Below are 15,870 nucleotides of genomic sequence, written 5' to 3'. Positions count from 1 at the left end.
AAAAACCAGGCCGGGCGGTGGTGGCACACGCCTTTAATCCCAGCACTCGGGAGGCAGAGGCAGGCGGATCTCTGAGTTTGAGGCCAGCCTGGTCTACAAGAGCTAGTTCCAGGACAGGCTCTAGAAACTACAGGGAAACCCTGTCTTGAAAAACCAAAACAACAACAACAACAAAAACAAAACAAACAAAAGGCATCAGTCTTAAATCCTGGACAGAGTTGCTGGAGTTGGCATCCTTGATGAAATAGACCCTTAAGTATTCCTTACGGTTTACATTCATATTTCGGGTGTGTGCATCGGGTTAGATTGGAGCTAGCAAGCAGTAAACTCAGATCCCGCTATTAAGAAAGACTGGCACAGCCAACGTAGTCACTATCATTCCCTATAGGGGAGCTGGCCGGGGTAAGGCAAGGAATCTGTCAAACGTTTAGTTACACAAACAAACAAACAAAAACAAATTCCCACCACAAACAGTTCTGTTCTAAAAAGATACTTGTCACCCTGGGATGTAGTAATTTAGACCTACAACGCCCTAAAAGTGAGATCTTGTTTAAAAAAAAAAAAAAAAAAAAGACCTCTGGTAGAAGAAAGCTTGAAGATACCTTAAAGATACCACTTTGGGGCGAGAGGAAGAAAGGCTGTCTTCAAATCTCGCGAGAACACCCCCAATCAGAGGCGCAGCGCCGGCCAATCACGAGGGGAGGTTTCCGCGCGGTGGCCGTTGCTGGGATACGCGGCGTCGCGGAGGGCTTTGAGGCCTGGCGCCCAGGCCGTGCTTAGGTGAGCGGTGTGGCTCTCTCTGTCTCCTCGGAGAGAGGTTCGTGTTGCGGGGTTCTCCATTCGCATCGGGCAAGGTGAGCCATCTCAGCTTCGCGCCTTCTCCCTGCGCGGGTTATCGTTCTCTGGAGACTCTGACGCGCTCCAAACAAAACAAATTCGAATCCGTGGGCTCTTGGCTGTTCTGACTTGGGGTCGGAGGCTTGGCCTGGGACGTTCACCCTACGCATGGACTAAGAGTGGACTCTCCAACCCGGGGAAGGACACTTACCCTCAGGAAAGTCACTGCTTGGAGGAGGAGGCCGTCAGCGGTTACAGGGGGAAGCGACTTAGCAACTTTTCGCTTACCCTAAGTCAGAATGATTGGCTTAGGGGAGGATAATGGTAGTAATGGCAAAGAAAAACTTCTCTTCCGTGTAAGAACTGAACTCCACAACTCTGCAAAATGACTCGTGGCCACACTTTTGTTTTAGAGACGAGAAAACACATCCCAAGCAAAGGTTATGTAGTGGTTACTGTTAGAGGTAGAATTTGTATCCTTAATCCTTGTGGAATCAGAAACTGTGAACACTGCCCTCCCCCATGATGGTGTGAATAGGAGTAGGAACTCCCCAGGAATAGGGGTATATGTGTCACCAGGGCTCTCCTTCCTTTTCTCTTAGCATAAGGGGGACATGCTAATGTAAGTCAGGCATTTTCCATTACAGTAAAGCAGTAGTAATAAAAAAACAGTATATATATATATATATATATATATATATATGGAACCCCACAACACAACATATATATATATATGAAAGAGAGAGAGATAAACAGCGATTAATTGTGCCAGAATTCCTGGGTGTTTTTACTTCTTTTGAGAAAGCATTTTGACTGTAGGATCTGTATTTGAAAAAGGTACTACTTTTAACTTTTCTGATTGCATTTGAAATAATGCTGTTGATGTCTCTGTGTAGTTCAACACCGTAGGGAAGTTAGGGGAAGGGTGCTGCTTGGAATAGAAAGCGTCTAAGGTAGGTGTGTATTTTTTTTTCCTACACAGAGAGATAATTATTTAGATGCCCAAATGGAAATGTTCAGTAAACAGGTGGACATTCCGAATTGGTGCCTGGTTTGAGTGATAGGTTTGCAGACAACTGATTTATGAGTTCTTATTACAGTTGGGACTGAAAGTGTGTAAGACTGTGGACGTTGACAATGTAATGACAGATCGTGAGGTGATGCAAAGAAGAGCAAGAGAAAGCCGAGCTTGGGGCATGGAATAAAGTCAAACTTTGGTTCAACTATGTTTTGTTTGCAGTCGTAGTGATTCTTCCCTTCCTCTCTTCTCCCTTCCATCACTGGCACGCACCACCATACCTGGTTTCTTTTAAATATCTGAGTCAAGTTAGATATACCTTCTCAAACATTTATTTATTATTTTTTTGAAGACAGTTTTTTTCCTTGGTGCTAGAGGTTTGGTCGATCTGATAGTATTTTTATGTTCTCTATCACAGAACTACTTTCTGAACCCCAATTGGTAAATGTTTGTACTTGGGATGCCTTTGTATTGGAGGAGATTAAGAGATACCACAACGTAGTTTCTGTCTGCCACTGAGACAGATGCTGAGGACTTAAAGATACGAGGTAGCTCTTGTTCTCAGAGGGAAGGAGTACTTAAGCAGCTTCTTTCAGTTACTGTTGGTAGGTCCTGGGGCAGGGTTATGTGCAGGATATATGGCAGTGTGTGTACAGCCCAGTAAGCCCGAAGATGGTAGAGGTGGTTAAGAATAGTCACGAAAGAATTCCTAGAAAAGCCAGCATGCAAGATATGTGTTAGGCGAGGAGATTCATTAAGAGGCCGATAAAATTACCAACCTGAATTAGTGAGGCCCTACATGGGCTGCCAGCACTGTGAAATTAGAGGGCAGTATGTGTTTAGCATTGGAAGGAATGAAATCAGTAGGCCATTGGCAGTGAGAAAGAGGAGAAATCAAAGACCAGGTTTCTGACTTGTTTGAGTAGGAGGTAATACCAAGAGGAAGGAAAGATTTGGGGGACGTGATAGATGTTCATTAGCTTTATACATGTTTGCCTTGAAAACAGTTAGACTATGTCTGAGTGGAGAAATTGTGTCAGGGAGATAAGGAGTTGTGAATCCTTAGCTCATTATTTGCTGAAGCCCTGAATGTGGACATAAGAAAATGAGACTGTGGATGGCATTGTGTTCCGGGATGCTGCCAAACCCAGGCAAGTGGAGGATGGAGGAGCCTGGGAAGAGAACAAGAGCAGGCTAGTGTCATGCCGATGATTTCCTGCAGATCACATACCAGTCAACCGTGATGTTTATATCCCTGTAAGGTTGTCAGAGGGCATTTAAATGATGTAGTGAAACCTAGGAGGTAGTGGAAATAAGCTACTCCGGAAAGCCTGATTGCATAAGGAAGACTTTCTGCACAGGTTAGAGGAGTATGCAGGACAAATACATTAGTTTCGGTAATTAGGGAAAAACTGAACTTAACAGTAGGTGAAAGAAGTAAATTGTAAAGATTGCTGCATCTCAGGGGAGACGTGGAGTGCAGCACATGACGGGTTGAAGAAGGCAAAGCAGAATTGATACTGGAGAGCAGGACGTACTAGCTTGATTTGGATGCTCTACAGGCAATGGAATATATCCTAATTTTCTCAGATTACTAGGAAATGAAGTTACTTACTGAGAGTGATAGAAATAGATGAAAACATGATTAAGGGTTATATACACCAAAAAGAAAGAGTTAGAGGGCCTAGCCTTTGCTGAGTGGGATATTGAGGAAGGAATATTGTAATAAATGATCTCATTTGTTTTTCATTTACTCACATATTTTAATTATTTACTATTGTATGTGTAAGTGCATGATGTGAGTGTGGTGGTGGATGTCCATGCGGCATTGTACATGGGGGAGGGCCAGAGGACAAGTTTGTAGCCAGGTCTCTTCTTCCACCTTTATGAGGGTTCCAGGGACGGAACTCACGTTCCCAGGCTTGCATGACAAGTGCTTTTTACTCAGTAAGCCGTTTCAGTAGCCCCAATCCCATAGTTCTAAATAGAATTTTGAAGAAAATTACAGCCAACTTAGCCTTGTAGTAGTGTCTGGGAATGGCAGTTTGCAAGAAAAAAAAATTATCATGAATTAAGTATTTGAAAGAAGGGTATAATGAGCTGCTAGTGTTCAGGTGTATAAGATCTCAAAGAAAAAATGAATTATGTTTTTGTTTCCAAACAGTGGTTAAAGTGAACAATGGCCAGTAACCACAAATCTTCAGCGCCTCGCCCTATTTCTCGGGGTGGAATAGGGCTAACAGGAAGGCCTCCTTCTGGAGTCAGACCCCCATCTGGGACTGTTCGGGTGGCAACTGCAGTAAGTTGGGAGTCTGTGCAATAACAGATTTTACTTTGTTGTTCCTTTATTCTGTAGACAAGATTAATTGTATGAAAAATGTTAAAATATGTAAAAATACAATGTGGAAGAATAAAACCATTATCAAGGAATTACGTTTAGTGATACCTGTAAACGTATTTTAAAGCTATAAGAGTTTACTTTTTGTGGTGCTGGGATCAAACACAGATCCTTGTACTTACTAGGCAAGGGTAAAGTAAAACCATTATAGTTAAAATTGTACAGTATTTCAGAATCAGAAACAAATGAGATAAAATAGACTAAAACCAGAATCAAGCATTTGTAAGAATGTGATTAGTAATGTGACTTTTCAAATTAGTCAAAAAATATATAGAATATTCTTGAGGCCTTGCCCCAAACCTAATAAATTACTTCTTAAAGCAATTTTTATCCCTTGCATCATTTATAAGATTTATAAATAGTATATAAACTTGATATTTTAAAGAGTTTATATAACTGGCAGAGGAAAATATACATAATTATTTAATATAAACTTGATAAAGTCTGAGGACTTTCTAATAATGATAGAAAAACCAAGTACTTGAAGATATTTTTAATTTACAAAAATTAAAATTACCATAAAAATGAAAAAACCAACAAACTGGTAATTTTTTGTATCGATCATTCATAACTTTAAAAAAATTGAGACAGAGTCTTTCTAATATATCTTGGACTAGCCTTGATTTGAGAATCTTCATGCCCCAGTCTCCTTAGGGCTGGCTAGGATTAGAGACCGTGCTGCTACACACACATCAGTATTCAGAATCTTGTTTGTTTTTAGAGGCAGGTTTCTCTGTGGGTAGCCCTGACTGTTCTGTTGAACTCGTTCTGTAGACCAGGCTGGCCTTGAATCCACAGTTAACTGCTGGGATTAAAGGCGCGAGCCACCACTGCCTGGCCCAGTACTGAGGATCTTAAAATGAAAGAGCAAACTTTACTAATTTGTATGTGTTTGTTCTGTGTTAAAGTTATAATAAACACATGTTCAAGTAGAATTCTTTGAGGCTTTTTTTTATACTGGGGAAGAATAGCATTAAAAATTGGGCTCGAAACCTTTCAGAATGATAAAAAGAACAAAAGGCATAATAGTAATGAATAGTATGAGTAAAAATATATTTTGAGCCAGGTGGTGGTGGCTCATACCTTTAATCCCAGCACTCAGGAGGCAGAAGTAGGCTGATCTCTGTGAGTTCGAGGCCAGCCTGGTGTATAAAAGCTAGTTCCAGGACAGCTAGGGCTGTTGTTACACAGAGAAACCCTGTCTCAAAAAACCAAAAAAAAGTATGTATGTATGTATATACATATATATATATATATATATACATATATATATATTCTCAGAAAATGAGAAATATATTTAGTAACTATTAAAATAGTGGTATAAGACAATGTAGCCAGTAAGAGAACCACCATATTTGAGAAAGTACAAAATTTAAAAACGTATCATTCTAAGAAGAATTATAACTACAGAGATTATTTCATTATCATAATAATAAAAATTTGGAACAAATTGGATGGCATTCTAAACATTTTTGAAGGTTTATTTTTAATTGTGTATGTGTGCATTTGTGTCTGTGGGCATGCATGAAAGTGTAGTTACCAATGGAGGTCAGAAGAAGGTGTCCGATTTCTTCCAGCTATAGTTACAGGTAGTCGTGAGCCTCGGGATACAGTGCTGGGAAATGAATTGGCAGTTTTCTCGAAGAGCATCAATTGCTCTTGACCACTGAACCATCTTTCCAGTCCCATAAGGAAATCTTAAGTAAATTATATCTGCTATTAAAAATACATCTGGCTATTATTAAAATTATTTTTAATTATAGAACTGCCTAGGATCGGAACAACTGGAGAACCACCATAAGCAGGCTTCCCATGCATGCTTAGACATTGCCAGGGCATATATGGTGACGAATGACAATATACTTGAGAAAACTGTTCTTCGTAATACACGATTTAAAAAACAATGTAATATCAATTTAGCATAGTAATATACATTTACACGTTGCTAGAAATGAAATGGTGGGCTAGGAATAGTAACATGCCTGTAATCCCAGCACTCTGAGGCTGAAGCAGAACCATGAATTCAAAACCAGACTGGCTACATAGTTCCAAGTCAGCCTGTACCGGTCAGAGGGGTTAGGAAATAACCAAAATAGTCCTTTTATAATAAATCAGTTTTAATAAAAGGGGAAATAAGGGAACTTACAGAACCAAGGGTCCAGCGGAGCAGAAGGTAACGCGGGGGATAGCAAACGGGGCTCCTTCCGGCGCCCCGATCCTATTTAAGGGTATCCTACTCCCCTGGGGCAGCCACGCCCCTGAAAGCAGGGATTGTGCCAGCTGCCCCAACATCTCCCCCTTTGTCTAAATAAGGCAGATTCAGAAACCAAATACAACTATATACAACAGGAACAGATCATATAAAATTACAAGAAGTAAACAATATCAGGCGAGGAGCATATAACAAAAAATTTTTCTAATCACTCTACTTTGGGAAGTCTAAATAATGTAGAAGGTAGCTACCATTATCTAATCTTCAACCCCATCAAAGATCTGAGAAGGAAAGTAATATTACCAAAGCAACCAGGAAGCACAAACGAGAAACTTCCAAAATGTGCAACAGAAAACAGAGACAATTGACTACCTGGGCAACCACACAAAGTCTTGATAGCAATGTTGAGGCAACCAACTTTGGCTGAGGCCTGAAAAAACCTGACATACCATTATACAACGGCAAGGAACCTTTAGTAGAACTATCCTATCCTGTCTTGGCAAGATAAGACAATTCTGTTTTATCCACTTATGGATATTTCGTACTTTAGTCAGTAATGGAGGTATGGGCTTTTCTTTGCCCCAAGGCCAGTTCTGCCAAGTAGAAGACAAACTCCCAGTGGAGTGTCTTTGGTGCTCAACGTTCTCTCAGGAGTAGAGCATTGTTGCCAGGAGTGATTGTGTCTCATAAATACAAAACTCTAGGTTAGATTAAAGGCCATGTTCTACAGCTCTTCAAAGAGGTCGAAGATTATGCTATCTATACTAAATACAACCTCTATGTGTCTAAAAAACCTGATTGTCCTAAATATAAATATGACCAACATATAATTCTCAACACTTATGTAACTGTATGACTAATAGAATAGACAACTGTGCAATAAATGAAGACAATGATTTCCGAATGTAAACAGGGTCATTACATAAATAATATCTGAGGTAGAAATGTACATTGCAATATGGTAAACAATGTCATTACATAAATAATATCAGAGGTAGAGATGTACATTGCAATATAGTAAACAATGTCAATATAACAATTGTTTCAAACAGAGGTAGTATCATACTCTCATACAATGTTCAATATATCAATATACAAGAATCAACACTCATATAGTTTTTCAAAAAACAATAACTCACAAAAATCAATTATTCCTTCAGATCACCAGTTAATCCCTCCCCCCTTTTTATATATATATATATATATATATATATATTATATATATATAATATATATACACATAATTTATACCCCTGAGTCCATATAAAGCCTTCCACAACCCGAAAACCCTATACCAGCCACCAATTAGTGTCCCTAAACCTGAGGGTAAACTTTGTTGGGAGGGGGGGCGTCGTCATCTAAGATTGCTTCCAGCTGACATGGGGCGACTTTTTTTCTCAGGGGGTCCTGTGAAAGCAAATGATGGTAGAATACCCAGGGTAACATTTCATCTAGGAAAAATGTGTCCAGCCTCTGAATATTTTGAGGAAAACAGGCCAGAATGTTGTCAAAAATGTGCACTATTCAAAAGTGTTCTGTGCAGTTGGTACCAAAAAACAGGCCAAATATTAGCGCTACAAAAACATGACGTCATAATAACCAGTTGGAGTTGATGTTGCGGGGCCCCGTCTTCATCCTGGAAACTGCAAAGATTACTGAAGAAAAAATTTGTCGTTTGTTGCAAGAAAGATAAGCATTATCTACAAAGACACATACAGACGTATACGTGCATATATTCAATGAAAGGTGCATTAAAGACAATCATAGATATGAAGAGCCCGCCTAGCTCAGTCGGTAGAGCATGAGACTCTTAATCTCAGGGTCGTGGGTTCGAGCCCCACGTTGGGCGCCAAATGTACCGGCGGTTGCCGGCGGTACCGGCGGTCGGAGGGGTTAGGAAATAATCAAAATAGTCCTTTTATAATAAATCAGTTTTAATAAAAGGGGAAATAAGGGAACTTACAGAACCAAGGGTCCAGTGGAGCAGAAGGTAACGTGGGGGATAGCAAACGGGGCTCCTTCCGGCGCCCCGATCCTATTTAAGGGTATCCTACTCCTCTGGGGCAGCCACGCCCCTGAAAGCAGGGATTGGGCCAGCTGCCCCAACAAATAGCAAGATCCTATCCAGGCCAGGCTGGGACAACAGCAATAGGGGTCTCAAAAAACAACAGCAAAACACTTTTCTCTGATACAGTGCTTTCTGTTATTCCTACATTGGTCTTGAGTAACAGAAAGGACGTAGTGCTGGTGTTCAGGCTCCTACAGTAGGCTATTTGTACAGGAGCTGTAATGCTGAGTCCTGTGTGTATAGGACAGCACTTGTTTTTAGGCAATAAATAAGTCAGGTTTTCTTAAACTTTTATGGTTTTTCTAGAGTTTCAGATAATAGTGTTATATCATTATAACCTAAAATGGAGATGATTTTTTCTGAAGTCATCTTATATATGTTTTTTCTCTTGTTCTAGTAATAATTGATTCTTTTGATGCTTGTTAATTAAATACTTAAAAAAGTTATCTGACATTATTGACCAGCTCCTATTTGTCATGCACTTTACTTGTGTGATGTCTATGATTTTGAAATGAGTGATGTTCATTGTAAAATAAACTGGCAGATTTTTTGAGAGCTTTTTTCTGTTCAAGGCAATTATCAGCTGTTTTGTATGTATCTAATAAAGACTTTCCTGTGCATTTACAGACACAAAACACATATGCATATGTAGCTTGTAGTCTGATTCAAAACAGGTAGTATTCTGTTGGGTTTTTTGTCCCTTTCAGAAATAGATTTTGAATATTCTTCCAAGTGAATACATATACTCACACATTATTCCATTTTATTATCTTCTATACTTCATCTCACAAATAAGAAAGATAATTAAAGTAATTTTCCAAAATCTGCTTGCATAAAGCAGAAAAAAGAATGGTTTAGAAAGTTTCCACAGCAAAGACTTCTCAGTCTCTCCTAGAAACCACTGTGGGTAGCCCTGAACTCTTATTTGAATTGCATTTGTTTTTGTATTCAGCATAGTCTCTGGAATGTGTCCTGGTGTTGGCAATGTAACTAAGTAAGTTTGCAAGTAATTCTCTGAGTCACCTAAGAACTGGGTTGTTTGATAGTGCTAAAGGCTACTAGCTAACAGAAATAAAAACAACAAAGTAAATGGCAAAAAATTAATAATCTAAAATTTCTACTCCACATTTAATCTACTGTATGTTATTCTTTGGCAGAGAGAGATAAAATAAAAAGGATAAAATAGAGAAGATGCAGAGAGATTTTCGAAGAGTTTCATGTTGCCTTTTATAATTTTTCATGCTTATGTGCTGCATAGTTGACAAGAGAGAGTTGTGACTTTCCTCAGGACATGTAATAGTACTGTTTTTTTTTTTCAAAATGAAAGTTTTCTTTTTCCTAATTTTAAGGAAAATATATACTCGTCATAATAATGCTTAAAGCACCAGATTTTACAAAGGAGAAAATCAACTATAACATCATTATGTAGAAATATACTTTAAAACTTTTTGTTAACATTTCTTTATCTGGGTGGAAAAGTACTGTGTGGAACCCAGGGATCTACCTTAGATATAAGGTTTCTCAGTATGTGCATTATTTAATGGTATGTAGTTCTAACTGGTCTGGAACTTATAGATTGTGTAGAGTTTCAATTTTTAGAAAAATTGCCTTGATAATCTTATGCTGGTACTGTTTTTTCCTGGTTTAATAAAAGTAAAATCTTGCTTGTCATTTAGATGCCCCCAGCAACAGCAAGACCAGGTTCTCGTGGTGGTCCCCTAGGGGCTGGTGGAGTTTTGTCATCTCAGATCAAAGTTGCTGATCGTCCTGTAACTCAACAAGGTTTGAGCGGAATGAAAACTGGGATGAAAGGTATTTATTTTATGAAGATGAGTATATTTTGTTTCAAAACTGTTACAGCACATCTTAATAAATGAGAAATATAGCATGTCATTTTTATTCTTTGACTTATAAAATTATTATTATTATTATTATTATTATTATTATTATTATTATTATTATTATTATTATTATTTTTTTTGGTTTTTCGAGACAGGGTTTCCCTGTAGTTTCTAGAGCCTGTCCTGGAACTAGCTCTTGTAGACCAGGCTGGCCTCGAACTCAGAGAGCCACCTGCTTTTGCCTCCTGAGTGCTGGGATTAAAGGCGTGCGCCACCACCGCCCGGCTGACTTATAAAATTATTATGAAATAATAGAATATATGTGAAATACTTTGTGAACTAGAAAGGTATAAGTACACGCACACACACACACACACACACACACACATCTATCTGTCTGTCTGTCCGTCCGTCCGTCCGTCCGTCCGTCCGTCCGTCCATCCATCCATCCATCCATCCATCCATCCATCTATCTATCTATCTGCTCTACTTTGAGCTTAAATTTTCTGATCAAGGAGTTCTGTTACAACCTGAAGAAATTTGAAAGGTTTATGACTGGGAATTAGGTTTTCATTACTACATAAAATTATTTTGAAATTCTTTTTGATAGCTTTCACCTTGGAATGGCACTTATTGGGCATGTGAGATGGTTCATCACATGAAGGTCCCAGGCTTGATTATCTGAGTTTGATCTCCAGGACTGACGTGATAGCAGGAGAGAACCAACTCTTACAAGCTGTACTCTCACCTCCACACAGGTGCCATGGCACACAACCACACATAGAATTTAAAATTTTTCATGTAGTAAAAAAATTAATATCATTGAAAACATTTATTAGGTGTTAAAAAAATTCCTTTTTTTCTCCATTATAATGATTAAGAAAAGAAATGAGACTGACATGCTTCTCTCTAAGGCATAATAATATATTTTATTTTTTAGACAGTCTCAAAAATAGTTACTGGTCTTGCATTCACTATGCAACTGAGGATAATCTTGACCTCCTATCTTTCTACCTCAACTCTCTCAAGTGTTGGTATTGCCACATGTGGCTTAAATTTGTTTTGTAAGTTCTTTTTGATATGGCACCAGAGATTGAACCTAGGACCTTGTGTATGCTAGGCAAATGCATACTACTAAGTTATATCCCTAGCACCATTACACTGTACTTGTTTCAGAAGTTTGATCAATGTGATGTATAAACCAAACCATGATTAATATTTTTAGGTTTCTTTTCTTTTCTTGTGACTAGTGATTTCTGAGGGCTTAAAGCTACTCCTGAGGTGCAAAATTAATTTTAAGGTAAATTACAATATAAATATAACAATAGTGATATAACTGTATAACATTGATAAGACATTCTAAGTTATAGGTGAAATTTTTTGTTGGGACCGCCTGTCAGCTCTGTTCCATCGCCCGCTCCCAAATAATAATTAATTAATTAACAATATTAATTGTAAATGCTCAGCTGATAGCTTAGGCTTGTTACTAACTAGCTCTAACAATTTAAATTAACCCATCTTTCTTATCTAAGTAATATCATGTGGCTCATTGCTTGTTCTACATGTCTTACTTCCTCTGTGTCTGGCTGGAGACTCCTCAGTCTCAACCTTCTTCCCAGCATCCTCCTACTCAGGTTCTCCCACCCAATCTCTTCCTTCCCTATTATAGGCCAGTCAGTTCCCTCTGGACCAGTGATAAGAGCAATACACATCCACAGTGTACAAAGATTGTTTCCAGCAACTAGTCATCCAGATGGTTTTAAGTCATGTGAGATAGTGTAGCTCCATTTTGTGAAAATGCTGCAGAACTCTATTGGAGACTTGAGCATCCCAGGATTTCAGGGGCTGTTGCAGTTCCCATCAGATACTGAGAGAGAACTGTATTTTTATTATTATTATTATTCCTCTCTCTCTCTCTCTCTCTCTCTCTCTCTCTCTCTCTCTCTCTCTCTCTCTCTCTCTCTCTCTCTCTCTCTCAGCATTGAAGAGACACATATGTGCCCCAGTGCATGTATGGAAGTCCCAGATGATAACTTTCTGGAGTTGGTTCTCCTACTGTGGGTTCCTAGGATCAAACTCAGGTTGTCAGGCTTTACCCACTGAGCCATCTTGCCAGTCCTAACCACTGTACTTCAGGAGTATGGTATTCCTTTTAGGAGACTTAATTTTTTTATACTATATTGCTTACTAAGTAGAAAAACCATTGATTATTTAGAAATTTTTCTTAATATTAATAATAAAAAATGAGTCAAAATTATTATGTCTCTGACCCTCACATGTGTGCTATGGCACATGCACGCCCTTATATTATACAATCTAATGATAATGAAATTGCATTTTATAAAAAGTCCGTTGTGTTGCTCTGTTCTGGCTTCCATAGGTCTAGTTTCTATCCAGCTAGTCTGTCCTGTAGTATCTAGTTTCTTTTAAAAAATACTGTATTATTATTTTTTAAAATTATGTATATATGTGTGTATATCTGTGTGTGGGTCTGTGCACATAAGTACAGTGTACAAGCCAGAAGAGACTGTCAGATTCCCTGGAGTTGGAGTTACTGGCAGTTATGAGCTGCCCAATGTGTGTGCTGGTAACTGAACTTGGGTCCTCTGAAAAAGCAGTATGTGCTCTTAACCACTGAGCCGTTTCTCCAGACCAGATTCTTATTTATTAGCAGCCTCACTTTTAAAAGTCCCATTCTTGTCTAAATTCAGCCTCCTTTATGTCATGGCTCTAGAATACTAGCTTTTAGTGTTTCTCCATATGTTGAGGCATTCATGAGGAATGTCTGAGAACTGTGGCAAGTAATGGTGGTTGTGCTTTGGATTTGTTATTTTGGTCATTTTATAATAGAGTATTAATATTCACATTAAAAACATTTTTTAGGTCCCCAGAGGCAAATTTTAGACAAATCTTACTATCTTGGACTTCTTAGGTATGTAAAATAAATGTTTTTTATGCATGACCTTGGAGTTTTATTTGTATTTATTTCAACAATTGGTTACCTTTTGAGTTCTAAGAATAATTTTATATTCCCACATAATTTCTGGTTAATCGACTGTACTGCATGATAATATAGTTAGACTGAAATTTGGTACATGGAGGTGCATCCTGGTGCCCACATGTGGGTTAGTATTCATACAGTTGTGTGGGTGCATGTGGATGCTGGAGGGTGGCCTTGGGTGTCACTTTTCAGATATTATCCACCTGTTTTTGAGACAGGATCTCTTTGTTGTCCTGGAGCTTGCTAAGTAGGCTAGGCTGCTGACTGTTGAACCTTTCTGAGCCTCCTGTTCGTGTCTCCCCAGGGCTGGGAGTGCAAGCATGAACCACCAAACCCAGCTGTTTTACATGGCTTCTGGGGTTTGGACTCAGGTTTTTGTGCTTGCAAGGCAAGTTATTTATCAACAACTAAATTTCCAGCTGTAGGCTGAGAGATTATGGTTTTGTGTAGTTCTGTGATGGACAAGGAAAGCAGGACCAGCCCTTTGGTAGGAACTAACATCCATGAAATAGCCTTTGTGGCCTAGTTACAAACCAGAAGAATCAGTTCTTTTTTGGGGGGGAAAGGTGTGGAGAGGGCAGGTTGAGGCAAAATCTCTCTACATAGCCCTGTTGTTCTGGAACTCACTCTGTAGACCAGGCTGGCCTCTAACTCACAGAGATCGTCTGCCTCTGCCTCCTGAGTGCTGGGATAAAGGCTGCACCACCACTGCCTGGCAAGATTCAGTGTGAATTTTAGAAGGAAGGCGAACATTTAAATCATATCATGAATTTCACTCTTTTCTTGGAGTGATAATGATCTTATGCTTTTTAGTATTATTCTGAATGTATTACTCATATAATTAAAATATCACTGATTTTACTAAGAAAGGAAATATTTATACTTAATCATTGAGTTTTATGTAAATATATATTTGGTCATTTGATACATGCTTGCCCTAATTTTAACTAATTTATAAGCCTCCTACATTTTTTTGTAATTATTTTGAGTTGGGGCATCACTATATATAGTCTTAGCTGTCCTAGAACTCATGTAGACCATGCTAGACTCAACTCACAGAGATCAACCTGCCTCTGCACTCCCATGTCTGGCTTCAGGCCTTTTAATAAGGTCTCTAAAATGAAGAACTTTAAAAGAAATACATTCTTTTAATTTTATGTGTATGAATGTTATACATGTATGTATGTGTTAAAGCACATGTTTGCCCTTTGCCTGTGGAAGTCAGAAGAGGGCATTGGATTCCATAACTCCTGGAACTGGAGTTACATCAGTTATGAGTTGCCAAGTGGAACTGATCCCTGGTCTTACCTACTAAGCCGTATTAATTATTTTCCACCTAATAACTTTCTCTTTTCAGATGTCCTAGTGTTGTAGCTCCATTTTTCCTTTGTTTGGTTTTTGGTTTTGCTTCAGTTCTTTGAGACTGTGTCTTACTCTAAAACCAGCTGATTTTGAGCTTCCTGTATAGATCAGACCAGGCTGTCCTCAGACTTGGATTTCTTTTCCTGCTTCTCCATGTTGGATCAAAAGTGTGTACTACAACGCCTGGCCTGTTTCATCTTCCTTGATGATTAGAGACTCTGTGTCAGCCATTTTTTCTCATTGGCTCATAATTTTTAGTGACACAACCCCCTGAAACTGATCATTTTATATGGATTTGATAAAGCCATACATATTATTACACATTTACGAAATTTATTTTATTTAACTAGTAGTCTTTTCTGAGTTAGAAGCATTTCTAAACTTCTCCTTTTTTTTCACTTAGGAGCAAAATAAGTGAACTTACAACTGAAATTAATAAACTTCAGAAAGAAATAGAAATGTACAACCAAGAAAATTCAGTGTATTTGTCGTATGAAAAGAGGTGAGCAATTTTACAATTAAGACATGCAAAATCTTTATTAGGAATCCATCCCACTGAATATCAATTTAGTATTTATTCAGTATCATGAACATAGTTTATTAATGACACCATCCATAAGGTTCTTTATATTGATCTGCTTATGTATTTATGAATGCATTTGCCTTTGTTTGTAGGGCAGAGACATTAGCTGTTGAAATTAAAGACTTTCAAGGACAACTAGCAGACTACAACATGGTATTGTCTCTTTTGTCAGAGAATTTCTCCTTATGTTTGTTTTTGTGCTCTTGACACTTAAAAATACATTTTAAATATCAAATAATATACAACTATATATCTATATTTCTTGTGAAAAAGTTGGAAGTATAAAAATATAAAAATTAAATTGCTTTTTTTATTTCTCCTTGATTTCCTTCCCTAGAAATAACTTGGCTTAAAAGATTGATAGGAATTCTTCCAATTTTGTTTGCATTATAAAAAATATTTATTTTACCTACTGTTTATTTATTTGTTATTTAGTGTGTGTGTGTGTGTGTGTGTGTGTGTGTGTGTGTGTGCAGGCACATTCATGGAAGTCAGATGATAACTTGTGTAAGTTACTTCTTTTCTACCATATGGGTCCCAATAATCAAAT

General features: G+C 38.2%; 1 protein-coding gene and 1 non-coding gene across 3 annotated transcripts in view; both read left to right on the top strand.

The window, feature by feature from the left end:
- Positions 1-717: 717 nt before the first annotated feature.
- Positions 718-15,870, top strand: part of Ift74 (intraflagellar transport 74) — a 75,655-nt gene continuing 60,502 nt past the window's right edge. The window contains exons 1-6 of one of the 2 annotated variants that reach the window (XM_038333808.1): positions 718-854; positions 4,020-4,154; positions 10,210-10,345; positions 13,258-13,306; positions 15,141-15,239; positions 15,413-15,473. In XM_038333808.1, the coding sequence (XP_038189736.1) occupies positions 4,035-4,154; positions 10,210-10,345; positions 13,258-13,306; positions 15,141-15,239; positions 15,413-15,473 (465 nt within the window). In that variant the 5' untranslated portion in view covers positions 718-854; positions 4,020-4,034. The remainder of the gene's footprint in view (positions 855-4,019; positions 4,155-10,209; positions 10,346-13,257; positions 13,307-15,140; positions 15,240-15,412; positions 15,474-15,870) is intronic. The other variant, XM_038333809.1, reaches the window with a different exon arrangement.
- Positions 8,242-8,314, top strand: Trnak-cuu. The gene has a single exon. It is a non-coding gene; the product is annotated as a tRNA-Lys (tRNA).

This window comes from Arvicola amphibius, chromosome 6 (genome assembly GCF_903992535.2).
Source record: "Arvicola amphibius chromosome 6, mArvAmp1.2, whole genome shotgun sequence".
In the NCBI taxonomy this organism is placed as follows: Eukaryota; Metazoa; Chordata; class Mammalia; order Rodentia; family Cricetidae; genus Arvicola; species Arvicola amphibius.
Note: the sequence above shows the minus strand (reverse complement) of the source record. Positions and strands in the feature narration are given on the sequence as shown.